Source organism: Polypterus senegalus, chromosome 4, assembly GCF_016835505.1.
Source record: "Polypterus senegalus isolate Bchr_013 chromosome 4, ASM1683550v1, whole genome shotgun sequence".
In the NCBI taxonomy this organism is placed as follows: domain Eukaryota; kingdom Metazoa; phylum Chordata; class Cladistia; order Polypteriformes; family Polypteridae; genus Polypterus; species Polypterus senegalus.
Window position 1 is genome coordinate 118,883,929 of NC_053157.1, and position 22,626 is coordinate 118,906,554.

Below are 22,626 nucleotides of genomic sequence, written 5' to 3' on the forward strand. Positions count from 1 at the left end.
CAAATATATACTGTATGAACTCGAATAACATTACATGAGGAAACAGTCTAGTTTTATTTAATTACTGCCTATGGTGTATTTTTATAGGGTCAAAATGGTCACATGTACAAAGTAGTGAAATGTTTACTTGTATGTGCTAATCAACATGCAATAAATCCTTGCTTTCTGTGATTTGTAAATATAACAGCCTTACTTCATGTACGAGTAGTATAGAATTTATTTGTAGTTTAAAAACAATTTTAGTTTAGGTACTGTAAAAATACATCTATTACTAATTTACTCGCATGTAATATGACCTTAACAAAGGCTTCTTTTGGTTTTCATTGCGTTCGTAAAACATTTCAATGTCAATTTATTTATATAGCACATTTAAAACAACATAGTAATGCTGCAACCAAAGTGCTTTACAATAATAGAATAAAAGAAAAAACAAAAACAATAAACAATAAAACCAAAATTGTAATAAATATATGAACATAAAATAAGATAGATAATAAATAGAAATAATGTTATATGATCACAAAGAGGAAACCATCAGTATTACTGAAGGTCACTGAATGCAAGTGAAAAGAAGTGAGTTTTTAATCTTGTTTTGAACAGTTCAATTGTAGATGACTCCTTAATATGATGAGGTAAAGAGTTCCAGAGGCAAGGGGCAGCAGCTGCAATGGCCTGTCCCCCTTGGTTTTACATTTGGTACGAGGGACAACAAGAGACAACTGACCAGAAGATCTAAGCACTCTAGATGGCTGGTGTAAAACACACAATTTGGATAAATAGGCAGGAGCAAACCCATGTAAAGATTTAAAAACTAGCAGCAAGATTTTAAAATCAATTTGAAAACTGACAGGCAGCCAGTGTAAAGAAGCTAAAATAGGAGAAACGGAGTCATACTTCCTTGCCCCAACCAGAAAGCGAGCGGCAGCATTCTGGACCAACTGTAACCTGTGTATCATGAATTTACTAATCCCAGAATACAGCGAGTTGCAGTAATCACAGCGAGAAAAGATAAAAGCATGAGTAGCTTTCTCAAGATCCCTAGAAGATAAAAAAGGCTTTATCTTACCTAATAGACAAATTTGGAAAGAGCAACTCGACCACAGAATTTACTTGTTTCTCAAAAGAGAGGTTACTATCAAAGGTAACACCAAGATTGCGGACTTGAGGTTTGGAAAAGACAGAGAAAGAGCCGAGAAATCCAAGACCAATTTGGGCTTTAGCTGGTGGACCACTATAAGCACCTCCATTTTATTTTGATTCAGATCAAGAAAATTATTAGCTATCCAGGATCTTAGTTCAGACAGACAGTTGTGGAGTTGATTTGTTGCAGAGTTGCAGACGGGAATATAAACCTGTGTATCATCCGCATAGCAGTGAAAAAAAATGTTACATTTCCTAAAACATCAGCAGATGGGTTATTCATCTGAGTAGTGTAGCATATTAAGACCATTTTATTGGCTGGTAAAATTGCTTGGTAATATGAAGGACTCACCAGGGGTATTATAGTTAACGAAAACTAAAATCAAAATTGAAACTATTATTAAAAAAAAAAACATTTTCGGAAACTGAAATAAAATAATTAACAAAACCGAAATGAAAAACTAAAACTAAATGAAACTATTAAAGTTGCTGGAAAGACTAACTGAAATAAAACAATAATTTCCCAAAAATATTTTTTGTTTTCGTTTTTGAATGAATATTCTTGCCGCTACTCTTTAGCCCTTGTAACTTTTAATTCTAAAACAGAAAGTCATCCACTACGAGCCGCCCGCATATATTCATCCAGTGACCTGCAGCTGTTCATGAAGCATTTGTGGTGACTGAGCAAGCTGAATACGGGAGTGTAAAGCGTGTGTAATAGAAAGCGATTTACTGTGCCGCCTTTCTTTGCGCTTGTTGTATATCAAGATGTTATTCAAATGCCAGAAATCATGTGCTGGTCAACAAAACCTTTACCGTATGGACAGAAAAATCTGAAGTGAGTAACGTTTCAGTTTATTTCTCAGGTTTTTTTTTGTTGACAGTAATTCACCTGCCACTTGGTAGACATTTAGAGTATAAAACCCTCAAACCTTAAAATTCACCTAAATTTCATTAGAAATTGGCCCATTGTGGGCAATAAAAAGAAAAGATAAAAAGCACCAACAGTCAGCACACATTTGTTCAGCATAAATGACATAGAAAGTAATTAAAAATATATAAAATTGTTCACATTCAGTATCTGCTTTTGATTATGCTTGTTTGTATCACACAAAAACAAAACCAGATAGTAAACCATGTAGTGTAGTAAGCTTCCACTAACATTAAACTTATATCCAAATGCGTTAAGTGTACAGTTCTGTCTGATTGTGACACAAAAGTAAACTTCAGAGTAGCTCTGTAACCAAACCATAATTACTAAAACTAAAACTGAAACTAATAGTTATAAAATAAAATAGAAATATCTTTGTGAAATAGAAATGAAATTTGAACTCAAAATACACGATGAAGAAAAACTAAAATGAATTTCTAAATAAGGTTAGAAAAAATCTAGAAATAAAATTTAATATAAAAAGGCAAAACTATAATATCCTTGGGACTCACAGATCTTATACTGAACCATGTAATATCATGATAAACATTGGACTATTCCAAAGTGAAGTTATTTTAGTAGTAGTAGGTTGCATCACAGAGATTGCATAACCACTTTATTGATGTTTGTGTTATTAACATCAGAAGAAGCCTTGGGTTAAGGCCTTGTTACATAAGAGTAAATGAGTAACAATTTGTAAAACAAGCATGAGGATGATGATTTCTTTGAATTAAAATGGTTTTGTGGATACTTTATAAGAAATAATGTCTGCATATAATATAAAAATGAACATAATTATAAACCAACAAGTCTCTACAGAAGCTTATGCAAAAAATCATTTGGGGTTGGGGAGATCAGAGCTGAGCCCAGCTTCTGCAAATAAATTAAGTTAGATAACTAGAACTTGAAAAAATGAAGTATAATTTAGGATACAGTTAGTAATACAGAATTTGAGATATTTTAATTAACGTAGCACTAAACGTATTAACAGCAATTAAGAAACAAATGACATTAGTAAATATGGTTTCCAGTGTGATGCAGTATGAGTATAAACACACATCCATTTCTAAATAATTATTCAAAAATTAAATTTGAAACCATAAGCTGGCTGCTTTGGCTGAAAAATGATGTTTCCTTACTACTCTTCTGATTCCCTTTCATTAAAGGGTTACAAGGAGCTATAGTCTGCCCTAGAAACTTCAGTTGTAGTCAGATGGGCCAACAGTCCACAGCACAGTCTGAGCTACATTCGAGTTCCAGATATGCATGTCTTGGGTTGTGCGAAGAAACTGGAGTATCTGGAGAAATCTTATATGAGGAAAGCAAAATAAACTCCATAGGTGCATTGGTTCAACTGGAAATCAAATCTAGAGCAGCGCCACAGGACTGTTAAATTACCACACCAATGTGTCTCCTGTTATTGCAAACATACAACAAAAACAGGAATTTTTTCTTTATTTTTAAAATAAATATTTATTTTGTTATTGGTTTTTACATGTATAAAGCATACAGTATGTAACAGTTGTATCAAAAAGTGGAAAATACTGGCGTTACATAAGTAACATGTAAAAAAAAATACTGTACTTTGCCTTACTTTCCCTGAAAGTAAGAAAACTTGTTTTCAACATATGAAAAATACCCATAAAAACACAGCTTAAGTAAATTAAGTTATTAAACAGTACAAAAGTAGAAACAACTGAATTTTTAAGTTAAATTTACACACAAGTGTGTTCTTCATGTGGTTTATGACAATATGAAGCTGAATCAGGCACACGTTAGTCTTCCCTTTTGCTGGCCTCAAAGAAATTGAAAACTTGGATGGCTGTGGCTTCATTTTGCAGAATCTGGAGCAATTGCAAACATTTCCCTTAAAGTAATAACAAGAACTAGGGAACATTTCTAATTTCATAGTAAAGCCTAAAGCATAGTAGAGTCTTTAAGGCAGCGGCTTTTTAGCCTTTACCCCTCAAATATTTTGCTGATACTGTGAGAGAAAACATATCAAAGGGATCTTTATTACATTTTCACATAATATTGGCAGTAGTGATTTAAAGTGCTGGCCAATTCATGTGTTCATTGTAGTGCGAACGACTGGATAAAATACATCATGTGCTGGAGATCAGATACATATGGTTGCTTCCAAACCAAAAGCAAAACAATGAAACTGAAGAACAAATGTGTGCTTTCCTCAGACGAAGGGTAGAATAATACTAAATTGTACAGATACCTACATAAATTAAGCTGTGATAACAGCTTGTCGGTTCAAAAGAAAAATACTGTTGTTTCACTTATTTGTAAAATCCAAGGCTTACTCAGAGAACTGCACCTTCTCAAAAACAAAGGCAACAGTTTAAAGTCTTGTTAACATTTTACTAAATTACATTTACAAAAGAAAAAGGTGGATATCTTCTCCAAAAAGGACAGATTTTGTTTTGTTCTTTTTTTTTTTTCGCAGCTGCATTTCTGCATCTGAAGGAAGACCAAGTCCAAAACATGTCTCCTAGGATGCAGATATAATGTAGTCCACTGGGGAAAAACATGTTTAACTTATTAGTTTAATCGAGGTTAAATGCATATTTTTCAGCATTGAATTTGACAGTCAATTTAAATAATGTCTATATATATTGCTCTGTTTCCCCATCATTTGAAGTTGCTACAGCTCCATCTCCACTATTCATTTCAATTTCTTTTGCTGCAGTGTTCTCAGGAAGGGATGCTAAGTCCTTAAAAACATCAACATAATGGCCAAAACCTGGGCCCCAGTTTAAAAGATTGTCCCAATTGAAATTTCCAGCTTGTTGTCCCAGTTTTTGGGACAATGTATACTGTTCAGAAGGAAGAGCTTGGCTACTTGGACCACCCTCCGCTCTGCGGCTAGGGTACCTCCTCTGTTTGAGCCTTGTGCTGTAATATTCGTCATCTCCATCAGACTCATTGACTTGTGACAATTTAGGCATCCTGGATGAATACACTGTGGGCTTCTCCCTGTCGTATTCCATCTCGGAGCATGTAAAAGAATCATGAGAGTCACTCTCTGAAGATGACTCTGGAGCTGGAATTCCATCTGCAGGATTTCTAATTCTTGATAGGGGTCTCCTGCAGTCTTCATCTGATGAAGATCTCCCATGATCAGCACTGCAAATGCTAGGATTCCTTGGGCGTGGTGTGTTTAGTCTTTCGACTTCTTCTATAGAAAGACCCACCGGAGGCCCAGTCTCCAGAGGAATTTGCTCTATTGGCTGCTTAAGGCTCCCAGGCCGGGAGCCATGTCCTGCCATTGTTTGGGGACTTTTGCTTCTCCTTCCAAGTCGAGTAGCATAGTTGAAAATACCAGGTTGGCATACTTCATTATGCAGATCTAAAGGACTCCCTTCTCTTCTGGATAGCTGCAGTTCTCTTGCTGGGCTATTACGGTAAAATGAAGATGGCTTGGTGAAAGGAGCAGGACTGTGCCGAGATAGAGGATTAGGATTAGGGCATGCAGTGTGGCTCAAAGGAGCTGATCTAAGCCCTTGGCTATATGAGGGCTGGTATGAATAGCTGCTTGCACCCAAAGGTAGTGGAGATTGCCTTGCAAATCCTAGTGGACTATGCCTTTGGATGGAGAATTTTGGAGTGTGACTACGAAACTGTTTATAGTGTTGAATAATATCAGCATCTGAAGGTGCAATACTGCTAGCATTTTCAATATCATAATGTTCAATATCTGCTTCAGGACCCACACATGGAGCACTTGGCACAGTTTCTGTATTATGTGGAATGTCTGTTTCATCATAAATTAGATAGGGGTTCTCTCTTTCAATGATATCAGGTTTAGGATTACCTTCAGGCTGTTTCCTTACAGTCATGTCATCTCCATAAGGAGGTATGTTATCTGGATCATCAAAGGCAACATTCTCACTACCTTTTTTCTTCTTTTCCTTTGGTTTCTTCTCTTCGTTTGGCACTTTTGTTTTTCTTCCCCTACAGTGATTGCATAAGATTAAGCCCAGCACAACTAAAGCTAAAGCAGTAGCACAACTTCCCACAATGGCAGGAACAGCCCATATCGGCAGGAATGTCTGGTCTGTTTGAGGACTTGAAGCACAGACGAAGCCTCCATTTGACCCTGTTTTACAAGTGGTGCCCTGCGGACACTGCACACCAAGACAGGCTACTACAGTTTCACAGGTTTTTCCAGTGTACAACTCTGGACAAGTGCATGTAAATCCAGAATGGCCACTGGGTTCACAAATTCCTCCATTCTTACAGGGTAGTGCACTGCAGTCCCCTGGTGGAACGCACTCAAAGGCATGCCATTGATTGACACACATCAGTCCTCCCATGCAAGGGTTACTGGCACACACATTTGGACCTCTGCAACCAATTTTGATTGAGGGATGTGTTTTTGTTATTGTAGCTGCCGTGTGCTCTCCACTGAATGGCAGATACTCTCCATTGTAATTTACATAAGCAAAACATCCTTCAAATCCTAAAAAAAAAAAAAAAAAATGTCAAAAACAAAACAGGGGTCAACACTCATAGCAGACAAAAGAGTTTATTGAGAACTAAATGACTTCATAGGCACAGAAGCTTTAGAGAAGTTGAGGTGTGTCAATGGAGCATAGTAAAACAGAGGAACAGGTTCTGTACGGCTACGGAGGAAAGCAAATGACTTTTTTAGTTACCAAGAACAAAAGGAACAGATAACAAATAAAAAATGTTACAAATGGGGTTCATGGTCTAAACTTACCGTAGTGAGAATCTTCACTGTCTGATAGCTACAGTTCCTAATGTTTATAATAGCAAGTGTACTTGACATGCAGCTCAGGAGATCTAATGAGCTCTACGCTTAAGCGTGATTTTTGTTAAACTGCTTGATTTGTGCTTATGATATTGAACAATATCCAGGATGGTCAGGGCGTCCAGTTGCCCTAATTCATCAGAAATGTGCATTTTTGTATTCCTTTCCTAAATTGCCAGCTGGACACATCTTAATTATGGTACTAGTGTAGTTTATATTGTCATGATTTGTATATGTACCTGCTGTCATAAGTTTGGTTTTACTAGGTGTTTAATTTGATTTGTGTGTGCACATAAATGTTGACTATTTTAATAATGAACTCTTTCTACTTTATAGTTGTAAATATGCATTAAGTGCGTTGAGTGTGTATAAAAAAATAAGTGAATTTCATGTTTAGGCTATGAATATTGTACCATGTATACAGTATGGGGATACATGCAAATGACCACTGAGTAGAGAGGCAGCAGGAAAGGTGAAGAAGATTTGATATCACAAAAATTCAGCTATATGCTTTAATTAATGAATGTGAGGAGTCAAAAAGCTGTTTTTACTTTATTTTTACCTAAGAGCACAAAATCACACCAGATAGATAGACATAGCATACCCAGATTCATAGGAAAAAAAATGTTAGTGATATTTTTTTATTTATTTGTATCAGATTCTAAGTACTAATTATACACATCTTCCAGGTCCAAGCTAATGCTCACAAAATTATGTTGACAGTTTTTTGTGATGTTGCACACACACACACACATATATATATATATATACAGATACATATACATTTATACATCGACATATAAATACATAAATATATATCATAGGCAGAAAGCTAGTTATTGTTCCATGAAATATTAGAATGAACAAAAAAATGTGACTGCGAATAAGCAAAAAACAAACAAAAAAAATGTCTAGCAAATGGAAATTTTCTGGGTGAAAATCATCTTAGAGAAGTTATAAAAGAATGGCCACAGACAATCAAATAACTTCTGTCTACAGCGGTCAAGAGCAAAAGGCCAGCTCTGAATACACAATGAGTCAAACATTGAAATGGATTGAATATAATAGTACAAAACAGTGTCAGATTTCACTTCTGTCGGCTAATGAAAAGAAGAGAAAGCTACAGTAGAATATGTGATCACAAGGAAAGGAAATAATTGCAATTGAAAAATTATGAATTTTGATTTCTACAGTGATATTGGTGAGAATTTGGGGTAAATAGCATCCATCTATTGATCCATTCTGCCTTGTGTCAACAGTGCAGACTAAATGTTTTGGCACCCATTAGGCCTCTAAAAAGGTACTACATATTTTTGAGTGAATCCTGACCCTGTGTGTCCTTTATCAAATGGTTTAATGATGGTTAGGATTCAGATGTTAGCCTGCAGAGTGGATAAGTTTAAATTTCCACTGTCTTCGATGGAGAATTAGATGTAGAGATCACCCACAGAGTGCAGTGCAAACAGAAGAAATGAAAGAATGTATCAGGAGTTTTGTGTGATCAAAGAAATATGAGAAAGGTGAAAGGCAAGGTTTTTAATATTGTGGTACTGAGACACAGGAAGTAAAACGAGCACAGGGAATAAGTTGGATATGGCAGAAATGAGAATCTTGTGATAGAAGTGTGAAGTTACAAAAATAGGACAGAATAAGAAAGGAGATAATTAGAGGTACAACAAAAATGGGAGAGATACTGTATGTAAGAAAGTACAGGAAAGTAGGTTGAAGTGGTATGGACATGTGAAGATGGGAGACTATGAATATGTGGGTGCAAAACAGTGATAGGAATGGAAGTACAGGGAAAAAGAAAGTGAGGGATGCTGAAGTGGAAGTTGATGAAAAAAGTAAAAGAAGATGTAAAGGAAAAGAGTTTGGCTGGGAAGGAGTTGCAGAACTGAGCTGTTTGAAGAAGACTGATCAAGCACATCGATCCAATATGAAGTGAGAAATGAGGAAAAGGAAGAAGATTTTCAGCTAGGTAATGTGCTGCATCAAAAAAGCACACATCATCTCATGCTGGCTCCACAAACATGGCAGTAACTTCACCTTACTGCACTGGTCCTAGATCTTAAATCAAAAAAGTACCATTAGGATGATGTAGAACAGGAGGTTTGTAGAATAAGAAATATGTCCTGTGCCTTGTGGAAGCTATAACGTGAATAATGTAGGCATTTCTGGAGGTGGGATTGGGGTATATGAGTTCTACCCAGCAGTAGATAGCTGTACCTAATAATCTGGCCACTGAGTATATAGTATAATTATACTGCAATTGAGTGTCTTTATTTAGGAACTAATTCTTCTTACCTATTTAAATAATATTTTTAAACACAATGGTTTTGCCCATTATTAATACAGTTGAGTTTTTTAATGAGCTTTCATGCCATTGTAAAGTGAAATTAAAGAAGAATAAGAATGTTTATCTGTACTGACCTGTGGTAGAGCTTTGAGGTGATGTAGCAGCAGGGACCCCACCTAGGGAAAGGGTTAAAACATTCAATCCCCCAAAGTCCTGTGTACTGTGAGGAATTTCCCTTTTATAGGTGTGATCAAGAGAAATTGATGTAATTGAGCCATTCTTCACAAGCTGAAAGATATGCCACTGGCCATCTGACACCAATAATTCTGGAATGTTTCTCTCAACCTTCCCACCGACTCCAGCATCCGAGATATAATGTAACTTTCCATTTTTAATCTGCAGAAAAGAAACATTGGATACTTATAGTTTTGGAAGACAATTGGAACTAGAATCTCAATATATAATAATAATACATTTTATTTATACAAGGCGCCTTTCAGAGAACTCAAGGACACCGAACAAACAATAAATAAATAAATAAATACAAAACACAATTATAATCAACTTAAAACATCAAAAAATCTAAAAATTAAAACCAAACAAAACCACTATAATTAGGAGGAAGAAGAAAAAGCCATTTTAAACAAATGTGTTTTAAGTTTACATTTGAAAGATGAATATGATTTGATATTTCGGAGATCCGCAGGTAATGAGTTCCAGTGCTTCGGAGCAGAACGGCTGAAAGCTCTCTTTTTTCTCATTGAAAAAAGACATAAGAGAATTACAGAAGGCAGTTGAGTGAAGGTGAGATGGTAAAGAGTCTGGAGGTTGTGTAACATTATTAAGTAAAGAAAACAAAGACTTGGTGTTACCTGTATTACTAGTAATTAACTGAGTGTAATAATTAGATTTGGTTTGAGCTATACAATCCTTGTAATAGAGTAGAGGATTTTTATACATCTCTTTGTGGAGATACTGGAGGAGGCCAGTCGCAGGTTGAATAACGAGCGACAGAAGACTCCAAACAAACAACCAAGCAAAAATCCTACCAGTCCACATTGTAGGCGAGGAGGCCGCAAGCAGCACAGATGTGCAGAGAATAAACCGGTAAGTTTCAGACGAAACGGAGGTTAGGCTGGAGCTAAATGCAGACACAGCATATAGTATATAGCATATATAGCCACGCAGAGATGTCAGCAATATGGCAAAAGAAATACCATCAAAATCACTAGTCTTAGCAAAAATCAATATTCTAGTTACCGGCGAGCAGCGGCGACCAGTCCCGCCAGCGTTCACTCAAAGAGCAAGAGAGCATATGACAACAGATAGAAAATATATCCTCTATTACAATGTTATGTTACTACATAAAGTAGTAAAAGCTAATCAAACATACAGTATGTAGAGAAATGAACACATTTTATAACAATATACCAGCAGTCACAACAAACATGATTGCAAACAGGAATATGATCATATAAAGTATAGAAATACATTAATAAGATGTACAGTATATTTTCTTGCCACGGTCAAATAAGCTAAATGTATTTTTGATCCCCTGTAGAAACAGCAATGAAACAGTCTCTTGAGCTTACAGGCAGTACCAATCACAGAGGAATTTTCAAAAAATGAATCTTAACTTGCATAAATTACAGTCACCAGGAAAATATGTTGTTTCTGTTTGTTTCAACCACAACATATTTCTGCACATAAAGCTTTTATAAATTATTCCTTTTTCTTCTAACTAAATGTAAGGTTGTCATAGATCTCCAGCTGTATTAAGGAAAGACGAACCAGTTATTTAATGGATTAATTTGTAAAACAGTGGAAAATTATTACAGAAATGAAATGGTAATATTGTAAAGTGTATATTAAAGGTGGGCGGCGCGGCAGCGCAGTGGTAGCGCTGCTGCCTCGCAGTAAGGAAACCTGGATTTGTTTCCCGGGTCCTCCCTGCGTGGAGTTTGCATGTTCTCCCCGTGTCTGCGTGGGTTTCCTCTGGGTGCTCCAGTTTCTTCCCACAGTCCAAAGACATGCAGATTAGGTGCATTGACGATCCAAAATTGTCCCAAGTGTGTGCTTGGTGTGTGTGTGTGTCCTGCAGTGGGCTGGCACCTGCCTGGAGTTTGTTTCCTGCCTTGCGCCCTGTGTTGGCTGGGACTGGCTCCAGCAGACCCCCATGACCCTGTGTTAGGATATAGCAGGTTGGAAAATGACTGACTATATTCTTAGTTCTTTTCATAATTTTGGTGTAGCCATCCCTTGTCTTGGAGTGTGGCACTGGCTTGTTTTCTTTTTTTAAGAAGCGTCTTGATTTGACGTTAAGTCCCTAGAAATAATTAATCTTTAAGTTTACTTTAAGGTTAGTGTGTGCTCTCAGTCTTCAGTCTTAAAGTTGACCAACGGTGTCAAGATTTATTTCTCTGTGAAATGCATTCATTCATTAACACAATATCTTAGTTTGATATAAGTATTACAAGAAGCTGAAGCCTATTCTACCAGTATAGAGCACAATTCAGGAATCAACCCTAGACATGCCGTCAGTCCATTCTTAGACACATTCACTCATAAAAGAAAAATCTGCAGCTGCCAGTCAGTATAACCCGCAGTTCTCTGTGACATGGGAGTGAAACTCCTAAACATAGAGAGAACACCTGACAGTGTGACAACTGAAGCTGTAAGGCAGCAACACTAACAATTTATGCTGCCATGCTGTTCACTTTGAAATGCACAATAATGTTTATTGTTTTCCCATATGTATGCAAACTGTGCATTTTTAGCTTCATTTTAGCTCTCTTTACTTGATAAGATACAGAGGTTAAAAGCCTTTCTTTCCTGAAGCACAAGTCATTTAAAAATAATGCTCAAATAAGATCTTGACTAATCAGCTAACTCCATGCTATTTGCTTCTGCAAGTGTTTTATGAACTGAAACAGTTCCAATGTAGCAATAAAAAATAAATAAGAAAGGATAAATTAAGGATGCCAGTATGGTAATGCAGCTGCCTTTAAAAATAGAGCACTGTCACTGTGTGGAGTTTGCATGTTCTCCAATTCGTGATTTTTCTCCAGGTACTGTGGTAATGTGTAACTCTTTTGGACTGTGTCTCTTCTTTCCTCTGATTCCATTCGGTTCACAATCCATCAGATGTCCAGAGTGTAGGCTACGGGAACTTTCCCTCTACACTGTATATCGCAGTCACTCAGATTTTCATCCCACATCCTAAGAATATATATGTTAGGTTAGTTAGTGACTGACATGCATGTAACATGCAGTTGCGGACTAGTTTCCCATACATATTTGGTTAGTTTCTTGCACCTGATGCTTCTGTGACCCTTAGCTACATTTTAAAATGGATACATGGAGGTGTAATCAATGTTAATTTTTTCTATAGGATAAAACACAATGATAGGAATATGACATTGCAGAAAGAAAGCAAAATGAAGCCATCCAATTAATAAATTACTGCATTCAATTCAGTAATTGGCTTCTAATTTTAAAAAAAGGCAGCCATCCAGGATAAGTACTGCCAACCCTGATCTAATTCAAATGTTTAAACTGCACTTTAACTATTTATCTGTTATATATATTAAAAGGCAACTAAAGGTAAAGACTTCTAAAACTGTGTTGAACAAAATGAATACAGAAGCTAGCACAAATATGTTTATAATGCCATCATTAGGACATTCTATTGGATATCTGTGAAGAATGTCTCATTGATGCTTATCTTGTTATCTCTTTGCATCTTCCTCATTTCTTTTAACGGACAAATTTGAAAGCTATATGATCTCTAATTTTAAAGTCAGGAGTCCACTAAATCTGCTGGAATCACAAGCTGAAAATATGTAAGACCATTTTGATGTGGATTAAGCCTCTTTACATTCATTACATTGAATACATGTCTTTGACTAGCTTTAAAATCAGAAATGCAAACTACACCTTTTGTGCTATTTCTATCACTTGCAGGTAAAGTACCTTCTTTAGGGTCATAGTTCAATGTCACAGATAATATTCTACAACACATTAACTACTGAATACATGTTCATATAAGAAGTCCACTTGAACATCTTCAAACTTCACAATGAAAGAAGTAGGAATTCAAAGTGCAGTGTTTTGGTGAGTACAGAATTGGCTCAAAGACAGGAAGAAAAGGGTTATGGTGAGGGGAACTTTTTCAGAATTTGATGATGTTAAAATTGGTGTCCTTCAGGCATCAGTTATGGGGCCACTGCTCTTGTTAATAAACATACATGATCTGGAAAGAATATAATAAATAAACTAGTTATGTTTGCAGATGATACCAAACTAGGTGGAAGGGCAGATAATAAAACTGCCAAAGAATGACTTGGACAGAGTGTCAGAGGCAATTTAATGGAAATAAATGAAAGATTTGATTATACAATGGGAGGTCTGAGGTCGTCACTATCTACACCCAGCAGGGTGACCAGACATCAAAATTTTCCCATATGTATGCATTGTGTGCATTAACTATTCATGGTGGCTCTAAAATCGGTACTGACCCCTACTCTCTTTTCTGTTTCTTTTTCCGTTTTTTTTGTGGTGGTGGCCTGCGCCACTACCACCTACTCAAAGCTTCATGATGTTCCAACAATGATGGACGGATTAAAAGGCAGAAGTCTACGTGACCATCATCATCATCAAGCCCTTCCGTGAGAATCCTAAATCCAAAGAGGACTGTTTCATTTATGTTAGGTAGAATGCCCAGAGGGGACTGGGCGGTCTCATGGTCTGGAATCCCTACAGATTTTATTTTTTCTCCAGCCGTCTGGAGTTTTTGTTTTTCTGTCCCCCCTGGCCATTGAACCTTACTCTTATTCGATGTTAATTAATGTTGATTTATTTTGTTTTATAATTGTGTCTTTCATTTTTCTATTCTTTAATATGTAAAGCACTTTGAGCTACTGTTTGTATGAAAATGTGCTATATAAATAAATATTGTTGTTGTTGTTCTGTATAGTAATTTGGATATAACCAAATATTATTGGGATTATGAAAATTTGCAGTGCACAAATGTGACCAAGAAGGATTAACAGGATGCTAGGTTATATAGCCAGATGTACATATTCAAGTCAAAGGAGGTTATGCTTAAGTTATGCAATGCACTAGCAAGGCGCTGACCTGGAGTACTCTGTTCAGTTTTGGTCTGTATACTATAAACAAAAAAAAAAAGACACAGCAGTGGCAAAGAAAGTTCAGAGAAGAACAACAAGGCTGATGCAGGGAGTAAGAGGTATGAGCTATAAGAAGAGACTGAAGCGTTGAACCTCTTGAGTTTAAGCTAATGGGAAGATTAAGAGGTGACATGATTGAAGTATTTAAAATTGTGAAAGTACAGTGGATTGAGATTGTTACTTTAAAATAAACTCTTCAACACGAACACTGGGACATTGTTATGGGCAGATTTCAAATAAATGTTGCAAAGTTTTATTTCCATACAAAAAAGCATTGACATATGGAATAAATTACCAAATGGTGTGGTAGAGGTTAGGACTTTAGAGGCCTTCAAATCACCACTTGATGTTGTTTTACACAGTCTAGGTAAATAGAATCAACAAGCTTGTCAGCCTGAGTGGCCAACTGTTCAAATGTGCTAACATGCGCATGATGTATCTTGTACAGAGGCAATGTTACCAATGAGCTGCTGGAATCATACACTATACGACCTGCTAAAAAATAGGTCAATTACAATGTATCATTCATTATTCTACCTATCCTTTTCTAAACAACTTAATCTGCTCAGGCCCTATGGGGGTAGGGTATGTCATTCATTGTAGGGGAATTTAATTTTCACTGACAGCAAAAAATTCCAACAACAACAAAATCCAGATTCTACTCACAGGTGGTATTCTAGTTAATGACTCCCACACATGAACATTCAGGGTGTCACTATCTATCACTTCTTGCTTTCTGTTATTTAGGGTGAAGCCTACATCAATATTAATCTGGAATTGTGAAAAACCCCTAAGTAAGCACAACAGCAAACAAGGGCAACTAAAGAAGTAGTTTTATAAGTTTAAAAAAAAATGAGAAGGCAGCATCACCATTTCAGATGTAAGTTGCAGCTGCTAATCGACAACAGAAGCATTTATCATCTCTGTCACATTGGCCAAAAATCTTCCACTAGGCACTGAGTACACAAAATAAAAAATACATAGTACATAACAATCTATATTTAAAAAATGTAGGTACTAGGAAGTAACCAGTTTAAATGGGTAAGGATGAGTACATTCTGTGGTGTACTTTGACCATATCATTGGCTGGTTCCTTTTGTGCTTCCAGTCTGGCTAGATTCTGCTCAGCAGCCCCTTGACACTAACACTGGTAGATAAATGGGTTTATTTGAATACAAGATTTGCTTAATGTGCATTCATTCAGTATATACTATATAAAACTATTTACATTATAAATCTGATATCTAAGACAAAAATAGTTTAGTAGTGATTCTGCAATAGGTTGCACTCATACTTAGGTTTTTGAGGGATGGCTGGTAGCCTTATATGGCTAGGAAACCCTAAGAATGGAATGATCCGGGGAGAGAGTGAGCGCAGGGCATTATCTCCCCCGGAGAGCTAGATGGCAACACCCCTGAGTTGCAGCGATGCCTCAGATTCCCACAGGGCAGCATGAGACATGGAGTTCTTCAACTCAGCCCGGTTGAGATCCAAGGGTACCACACGGTGGTGCTGCAGGGAGTTGGGAGTTATGGGGTTTCTTTCTCACCCAGAAGTGCTTTTGAAGACCGGAAGTGCACTCTGGTGGGAGATAAAAAGAGCTGCCTGCCTCAGAAGGAACAAGGATGGAAGTTGGACAAATCTTGCGTGGAGGAGGCAGTGAGAGATAGAGAGAGAAAAAAAAGAGTTGCTTTATTGTACTGTACAGGGTGGTCCAGATCTAATTATGCAGATCCAGATCGTCTGGATGACTTTGATTTCTGCAGGGACAATTCCAGTTCGGCGCGAAGACGATTCTTCATGTCGTCAGTTCGCACACTTCTTGATGGTCCGGGATATTTCGGGTGATTTTCAATGTAATAAAGTTAAAAGTTAAAGTTATAGCATAATGAAAATTGCATAATTAGATCTGGACCACCCTATACAGTGCTTATTGCATATATTTGTGGTTGTGGTGTTGGTGGGAAACGCTTGTTTTAAACAATTTTCCATGAATAAAGACTCTTTGGGATTTTACCTTGTAATCGTACCTGTAAGTGTTGGGTGTCTGGGGAGCTGGAGAGCCCTCGGCGTCCACAGGTTTTAAATGCTTAATGTTTTTAAGCTGTTTGACATGTTTTGAATACTGACAAAAAAATTACGTACGACTACTTTGTTGTAATGTTAAAAATGTGTATGCCTTATATACACAAGGAGCATTTTATGGGGTTTCAGACTCCTCTTTATTGTTTAAGGTAACTATACACAATTCACTTTAAAATCGCTGGACATTGAAGCAGATCAAGGCAGCAAAGCCCACAATGCTGTAGCTGGCACTTGGTGTGATGCCACTCAAAGGAGACATAAAAACTTAGCCCAAAACACTCTTTACTATATGCATGCCTGTAGGGAATAGCACTATGTGACAATGTATATGTTATCCTGACTGGGTTTGACTCCCGTATCCGGTCAGAGATTGTTCAGAGCTCACATTTTCTCACAATGTCTGAAAGTTCTTTCTTCTGGTTACTCAACTTTTTCTCTCTTATGCAAAACTTGCAGTTTAGGTTAAGTAGTTGCATGACTGGATCTGAGTGCCTGCAACAATATGCCCTTAGATGGGACTGTTCATTTATCAAAAGATGTTTCCTGCTTTGCACCCAGGCCTGCTGAAAGGGCTTCGAGCTTACCACAACCAAACTTGGTGAAAGGAGATTCAGAAGATGATTGGATGAAGTTTTGGAAGGAAAACTACATGCATGAATATGTGGAGCACTGAAAACATCAACAACACCTACGAATCTATGAGACCATGAAGTTAACCGCTACATGTAGTAATATATTCCTTTAAAAGTGTTCCTGCTTTTCTGGGAATTAATAAGGATACACTTTGATATTTAAAATGACTAAATTATATTGAATAGTGCTAAGCTTTTTTGGAAACAGCTCAATGGGTTACACTTGTATACTTTGCCACAAAGATCTTAATATAATAAGCAGAGTAAATTACACTGTTTAATACAGACAATATTATTAGAAAAATATAAAATATAAGGTGGATATAAATAATAAAAGTATATTTTACAAAGCTAAATCATATGCAATATGTGCCAAATTATGCATATAGACAATTGAATAACCTACATCCAGAAATATCTAATATATTCTGGTATTATATTTATTTTAAATTATTGTATTTATTATAAAGTTATATCACTCAAAAAATACAATGAATTTCCATCTATTTAAAAAAGTGTCATATAGGAGTAGTAAGTAGTGATGTCACTTCAAAAATCCAGCATTATGGGTTTGAATCCCAAGCCCAGTTTGCATATTCTCTTTGTCTACATGGTCTTCCTCTGGGTACTCCTGTTTTTCTTCCACATTCTCAAAGATGTTCTGTTTAAGCTGATTGTTGATTCCAACTTTGCCCTGCATTACTGGATGCATGTACAGTAGACTGGCACTCTGTCCAGAGCTGTTTCCCACCCTGTGTCCAGAGCTGACAGACAAACTCTGGCCCCTAATAATTCAAAATCAGATTAAGCAGGATTGAGAATTGGGGAATGAGTGGGAAAATTAGATAACACAGGAAGCAACCCAAACAGAAACAGAGGGACATGGACATTTCACGTAAACAATGTCTGGGCATGGAAGTCAATCCCAAAATGCTGGATCTGAGGCAGAATTCCTGGCCACTCTTGTCAAATTTTATGTTGCTTAAATTATTTTTTGAAAGTCTAAAACAAAGGTACCTATTGAAAAGTAGAATCAAAAGAGTCTTGCTGTCTTTTAAAGGTACTTGGAAATAGTTAGAATAACTGCATGGATAATGTTTCTTCATTCTTAACATCATTTGCTTTAATCGGTCAAATACGTGTTTATTTTACATAAACAGAAAGGTAAATGTGCTTAAAAAACACAAAGCTAAAAAAGCCTAGTCAAAAGAATGAAACAATTACTAATTTTACCTTCACCGTAGTATAATTACTGCTTTCCTGAACATGAAATAATATTCCATTTTTGCTTCTTGTCCTGAACTTCATATCAAGGTTAGTTGGACCAACTGGATCATAGGCAGGATCTCTTAAAGTTTGTTTGAGCAAAGAGTTACGCTTTTTATTTTGACTCAAAGTGTAATCCAGGCGTCCAATTCCATCCAGTGACAAAGCTGTATCAGCATTCATGACTGAAAGAACAAAAAGGTGATTATATTTAAAAGGTTATTCTTAAAATAGATGCATGGAATCTATCTTACAATATCCATTTATTCACTGTGGAAATAATAGGCAATATTATGAGCACTAATGATGCATATACTGTAGCATGACAGCATAATGACAAATGAAGCATACTCAACATGTAATGGGGTTTGTTTCTCACAGCCAGTACCTCGGCTCTGAGTCATTCCTTTTTCAGGATCTAAACTCAAGTCTTGTTTTCCTCTCAGATCATGAAAATTAAGCCTCTTATTCTACTGAGCAAAAAAGAGTGTTCCTTCATTATCTGGCTTTTGAATGTGTGTGCTCAGCTTCCAAAAGACTTGCTGCATTTTATCAGCATTACCCAGTAGTTTGGAGAATACTATCCAAATTGAACTTCATTTACAATGCACATACACTGATTCAAATTCTAAATTGGTGTAGTGATCATCAGTCAAGACAAAGAACACTTTGAGGCCAACACATGGCTACATGCTACCCAGTATTGTATGCATGTAATCAGCTTGTAATGCAGTTAACCTTTTGATTTCTATGTTTACAGATTTATAAATCCTTCAAATACTTCAGATAATATATCAAGCATTTTCCTTTTAAAGTTAGCAATGTGCTTTTAGATTAGTAAATAAAGGAGCATAATGTCTTACATTTTTCACAAAATCGTCCAGTAAAACCATCTGTGCATTGACATTGCTGCCAAGACCAGTTGTCAACACAGGTGCCACCATGCTTACAAAGATTTGTTGCACATGCTCCTTCTAATCTTGGGCATCTAGAAAAAAAGAAAGTTGAATATTTTAAAGATTGGATTTGTACGACAGTGACTGATTAACTTTTACTATGGTTACTACAAATACATAGCAAACACACCAAGTCCTTACTCCCTCTAGGAAAATTTAAAGTTGAAATATAACACCTGCAAGGTATCTTGATTCTACCATGAAGTGCCTCCCTGTAAACTGTGCTTATTATACTTTGAAAGAGAATTCACAGGACTCTACTTTTTGCTTCTTCATTCTTTTGACCATGTATTTATTTTTATTTGTTTTATAGATTTTAAAATGTAGATTCCACACCCCATATGGAAATGCTAGACATTACAAAGACCCAATTCATGGACAATATACTGTAGTCATTCGCTGTTTTGAAATGATATGGTACTCTATCGATTTGACTTTTATAATTCATACTGATGCTACTAAACAGCTGTAGACTCTCTACATATGGTCTTCTCGTCACTACTTTTAGGCTTTTTAAGCACCAGTGGCATGTTTTCTGTTCAGCTGGCCTTTTGTGTGCGCCTTCTGTTGCACATTAAGGATTAAGTCTCTCCTCTGACTTTTTATGTGATACTGAGCAAGTCACTTAAAAATTGTAATGAATACTGATCTTGGATAAGCGTGTCAACCAAATATTTAGTAATATATACAATGTAGCAATTTAGAAATGCCTATCCTTGGACAGTGGGTAAAAGCTCAAAATCCTAAACACTATACACAGAGGTAATATTAACTGTGTAATTTTAATGGCAGCTCTTTGTGGAGGAAATTACAGTATATATTGTGTTATATCCTAACAAACCTGTCCATGATTCCTTGAGATGTTACTGCTTGGCTTGGTTCCAATGGACGCCCATTAATGGCAAATTCCATGATGCACCCAACAAAATCATGGCTGGACACTTGTCCTTTCCTAGACAAAATTGGTTCAATGGAACTGATTCCTCCAACAGTGAGTCTATTTGGTTGTACATCCAACGTCCTAAGTCAAAAACAAAAAAAAATCCAGTTAAAAATATTAAATTGGTTGCAGTTATTATTAATTCATCCATTTACTACAGCTGATTATAACAGGGTCACAAGGAAATATATTACATCCTGGCAGTGTCAGTAACAAAGCAGGAAACAGTGCTGAATGACATGACAGTCCATTACAGGACACAAGTGCTTGTACACCTACACTGGACCAGTATAGAGATCACAATTAACATAACTAGCATGTCCTCAGGATGTGATTTAAAAATCAATAAATCAATATTATGAGAAAAAGCTGCACAGATGCAGGGTGAACATGCCAGTTTTACACAGAGAGTGGTTAAGCCAGATCTGAAAAAGAAGACGTTTTCAGGCAGCAGTGCTAACCACTTTGCAACTGCCATATTATTTAAATAGTGTTAAAGCAACACTTTATTCTTTATAGTTCAGTTTCCTAGTCTGCATGCTCACTCCATGTTTTTATGGGTTTTCTTCTGGGTACTCCAGTTTTTCTCCCGTCTGAAAAAGTCCTGTGTGTTAAGGTAATTGGTGACTCTAAACTTAGCCAGTCTTGGGACATTATAACAATTTTGGTGAGAACAGGCCATTCAGCCTAACAAAGCTCATCAGTCCTATCCAACTAATTTCCCAAAAATATTGTCAACTTGAGTTCTGAAGGTCCTTATAGTCCTGCTCTTTACAATGCTATTTTGTTATACATGTAAAGCCTAAGGATAAAGAATAACTTTAATAACTCTGGCCTTCGACATTAGTAGTAGGGCATTCAAGCCTTCATGGAGTACAATCCAACCAACTTTAACTCCTCAATTAGTGATACCTCTCTCCTTGACAAGTTTAATATGTTCTATACTCTCTTTGAATGTGATAACACAGAATCACTCATCACAGCGAAGCACTTAATCAATGATATGCCGCTCACAATCTCCGTGAGTGATGTGTGCATCCCTCTGAGCAGGATGAATGCACAAAAGACTGCTGGCCCTGATGGAATTCCAGGTTCTGCGTGTAGGGCTGGCATCGTCAAGGACATTTTCAAGATGTCTCAAGTCAAGCAGTTGCCATCAACTACTTCAAATCACCCACCAATGTGCCACTGCTAAATGATGCAGCTGTTACAGATCTTGATGACTTCTGCTTTGTTGCCCTTACACTTATTGTGTTGTGAGAAGCTTTTCCTTTCTCATCTGAAATCCTGTCTGTCCTCAACACTACATTCTTATCAGTTTGCCTATTGCACCAATAAATCAAAAAGAGAATGCCATCTTCATGGGACTATAGTTCCACTGAGCGCATGCTTAGACCTCTCCTTTACTCCCTTTTCACCCGTGACTGAACCGTACTGTTCATGCCTTATACTCTATGATCATATTTGCAGATGACACCACAGTGGTTGTTGAGCTGTTGAGCATTGATGATGAGATGGCCTACAGGGAAGAGGTCCAACACATACCGGTTTGGTATGCTGACAATACCCTAATCCTTAACACCTAGAAAATTAAGGAGCACATTATACATTACTGGTAGACTAAGAGGAGTCACATCTCTATCTATATCAATGGGGCTGAGGTAGAGCATATGGTAAGCTCCAAGTTCCTGGGAATCCACATCTCTGAGGATCCTAGTTGGGCCTTGGACACCTCCAATCTAATTAAGAAAGCGTATCAGCATCTTTACTTCCTGAGGAACCTGAAGAAAGCTCACTTACATCTTCAGGTTTTAATGAACTTTTAGCACTGTAAGACTAAGAGCATACAGACAAACTACATCTCAGTGTGGTATGGCAAATACTCAGTAAGTAACTCAATCAAAAGTCCTCCAACAGGTGGTAAAAAATGGCCAACACTTCAACCGGTGTCCAACTACCCTCTGACAAGGAAATTCAGTGCAAACACTGTCTGCAAAAAGTGAGGGGTATCATCATGTATACCATGTATCTGTACCATACACAGCCTGACTCTTTTTCCATTTAGGAAATGGTGTAGGAGCCTCTGCTGTCACACCAGCAGGATAGAGAACAGCTTCATTTCCTTGACTGTCAATCTTCTGAACTCTATCTTACAATGTTAATCTCCATCCATCAAATCCTCAATAACTCCATTAGGACTCATTTCTTTTGTTAACCACTGACTGCTCTTCTGCACACTGACTAATCAGATACAGTACGCGCAGTTTTGCAATAGCCAATTGCATTATATGTTCAGCTACAACAAATTGTGATTGGATTTACTCTGTCATATTATTGAATTCCAAATGTTAATGCTAATATATAACCTGCCATCCAGTTCCAAATGTTTTTACTATGATTACTGCTAA

The 22,626-nt window shown here is 36.8% G+C and overlaps 1 protein-coding gene across 2 annotated transcripts in view; it reads right to left on the bottom strand.

Annotated features, from left to right (window-relative positions):
• Positions 1-4,019: 4,019 nt before the first annotated feature.
• Positions 4,020-22,626, bottom strand: part of LOC120527614 (protocadherin Fat 4) — a 244,285-nt gene continuing 225,678 nt past the window's right edge. The window contains exons 13-17 of one of the 2 annotated variants that reach the window (XM_039751216.1): positions 20,120-20,299; positions 19,186-19,310; positions 18,290-18,507; positions 9,285-9,546; positions 4,020-6,542 (exon numbers count right to left, since the gene is read on the bottom strand). In XM_039751216.1, the coding sequence (XP_039607150.1) occupies positions 4,687-6,542; positions 9,285-9,546; positions 18,290-18,507; positions 19,186-19,310; positions 20,120-20,299 (2,641 nt within the window). In that variant the 3' untranslated portion in view covers positions 4,020-4,686. Of the gene's footprint in view, positions 6,543-6,582; positions 6,706-9,284; positions 9,547-18,289; positions 18,508-19,185; positions 19,311-20,119; positions 20,300-22,626 lie in introns of those variants that run through there. The other variant, XM_039751217.1, reaches the window with a different exon arrangement.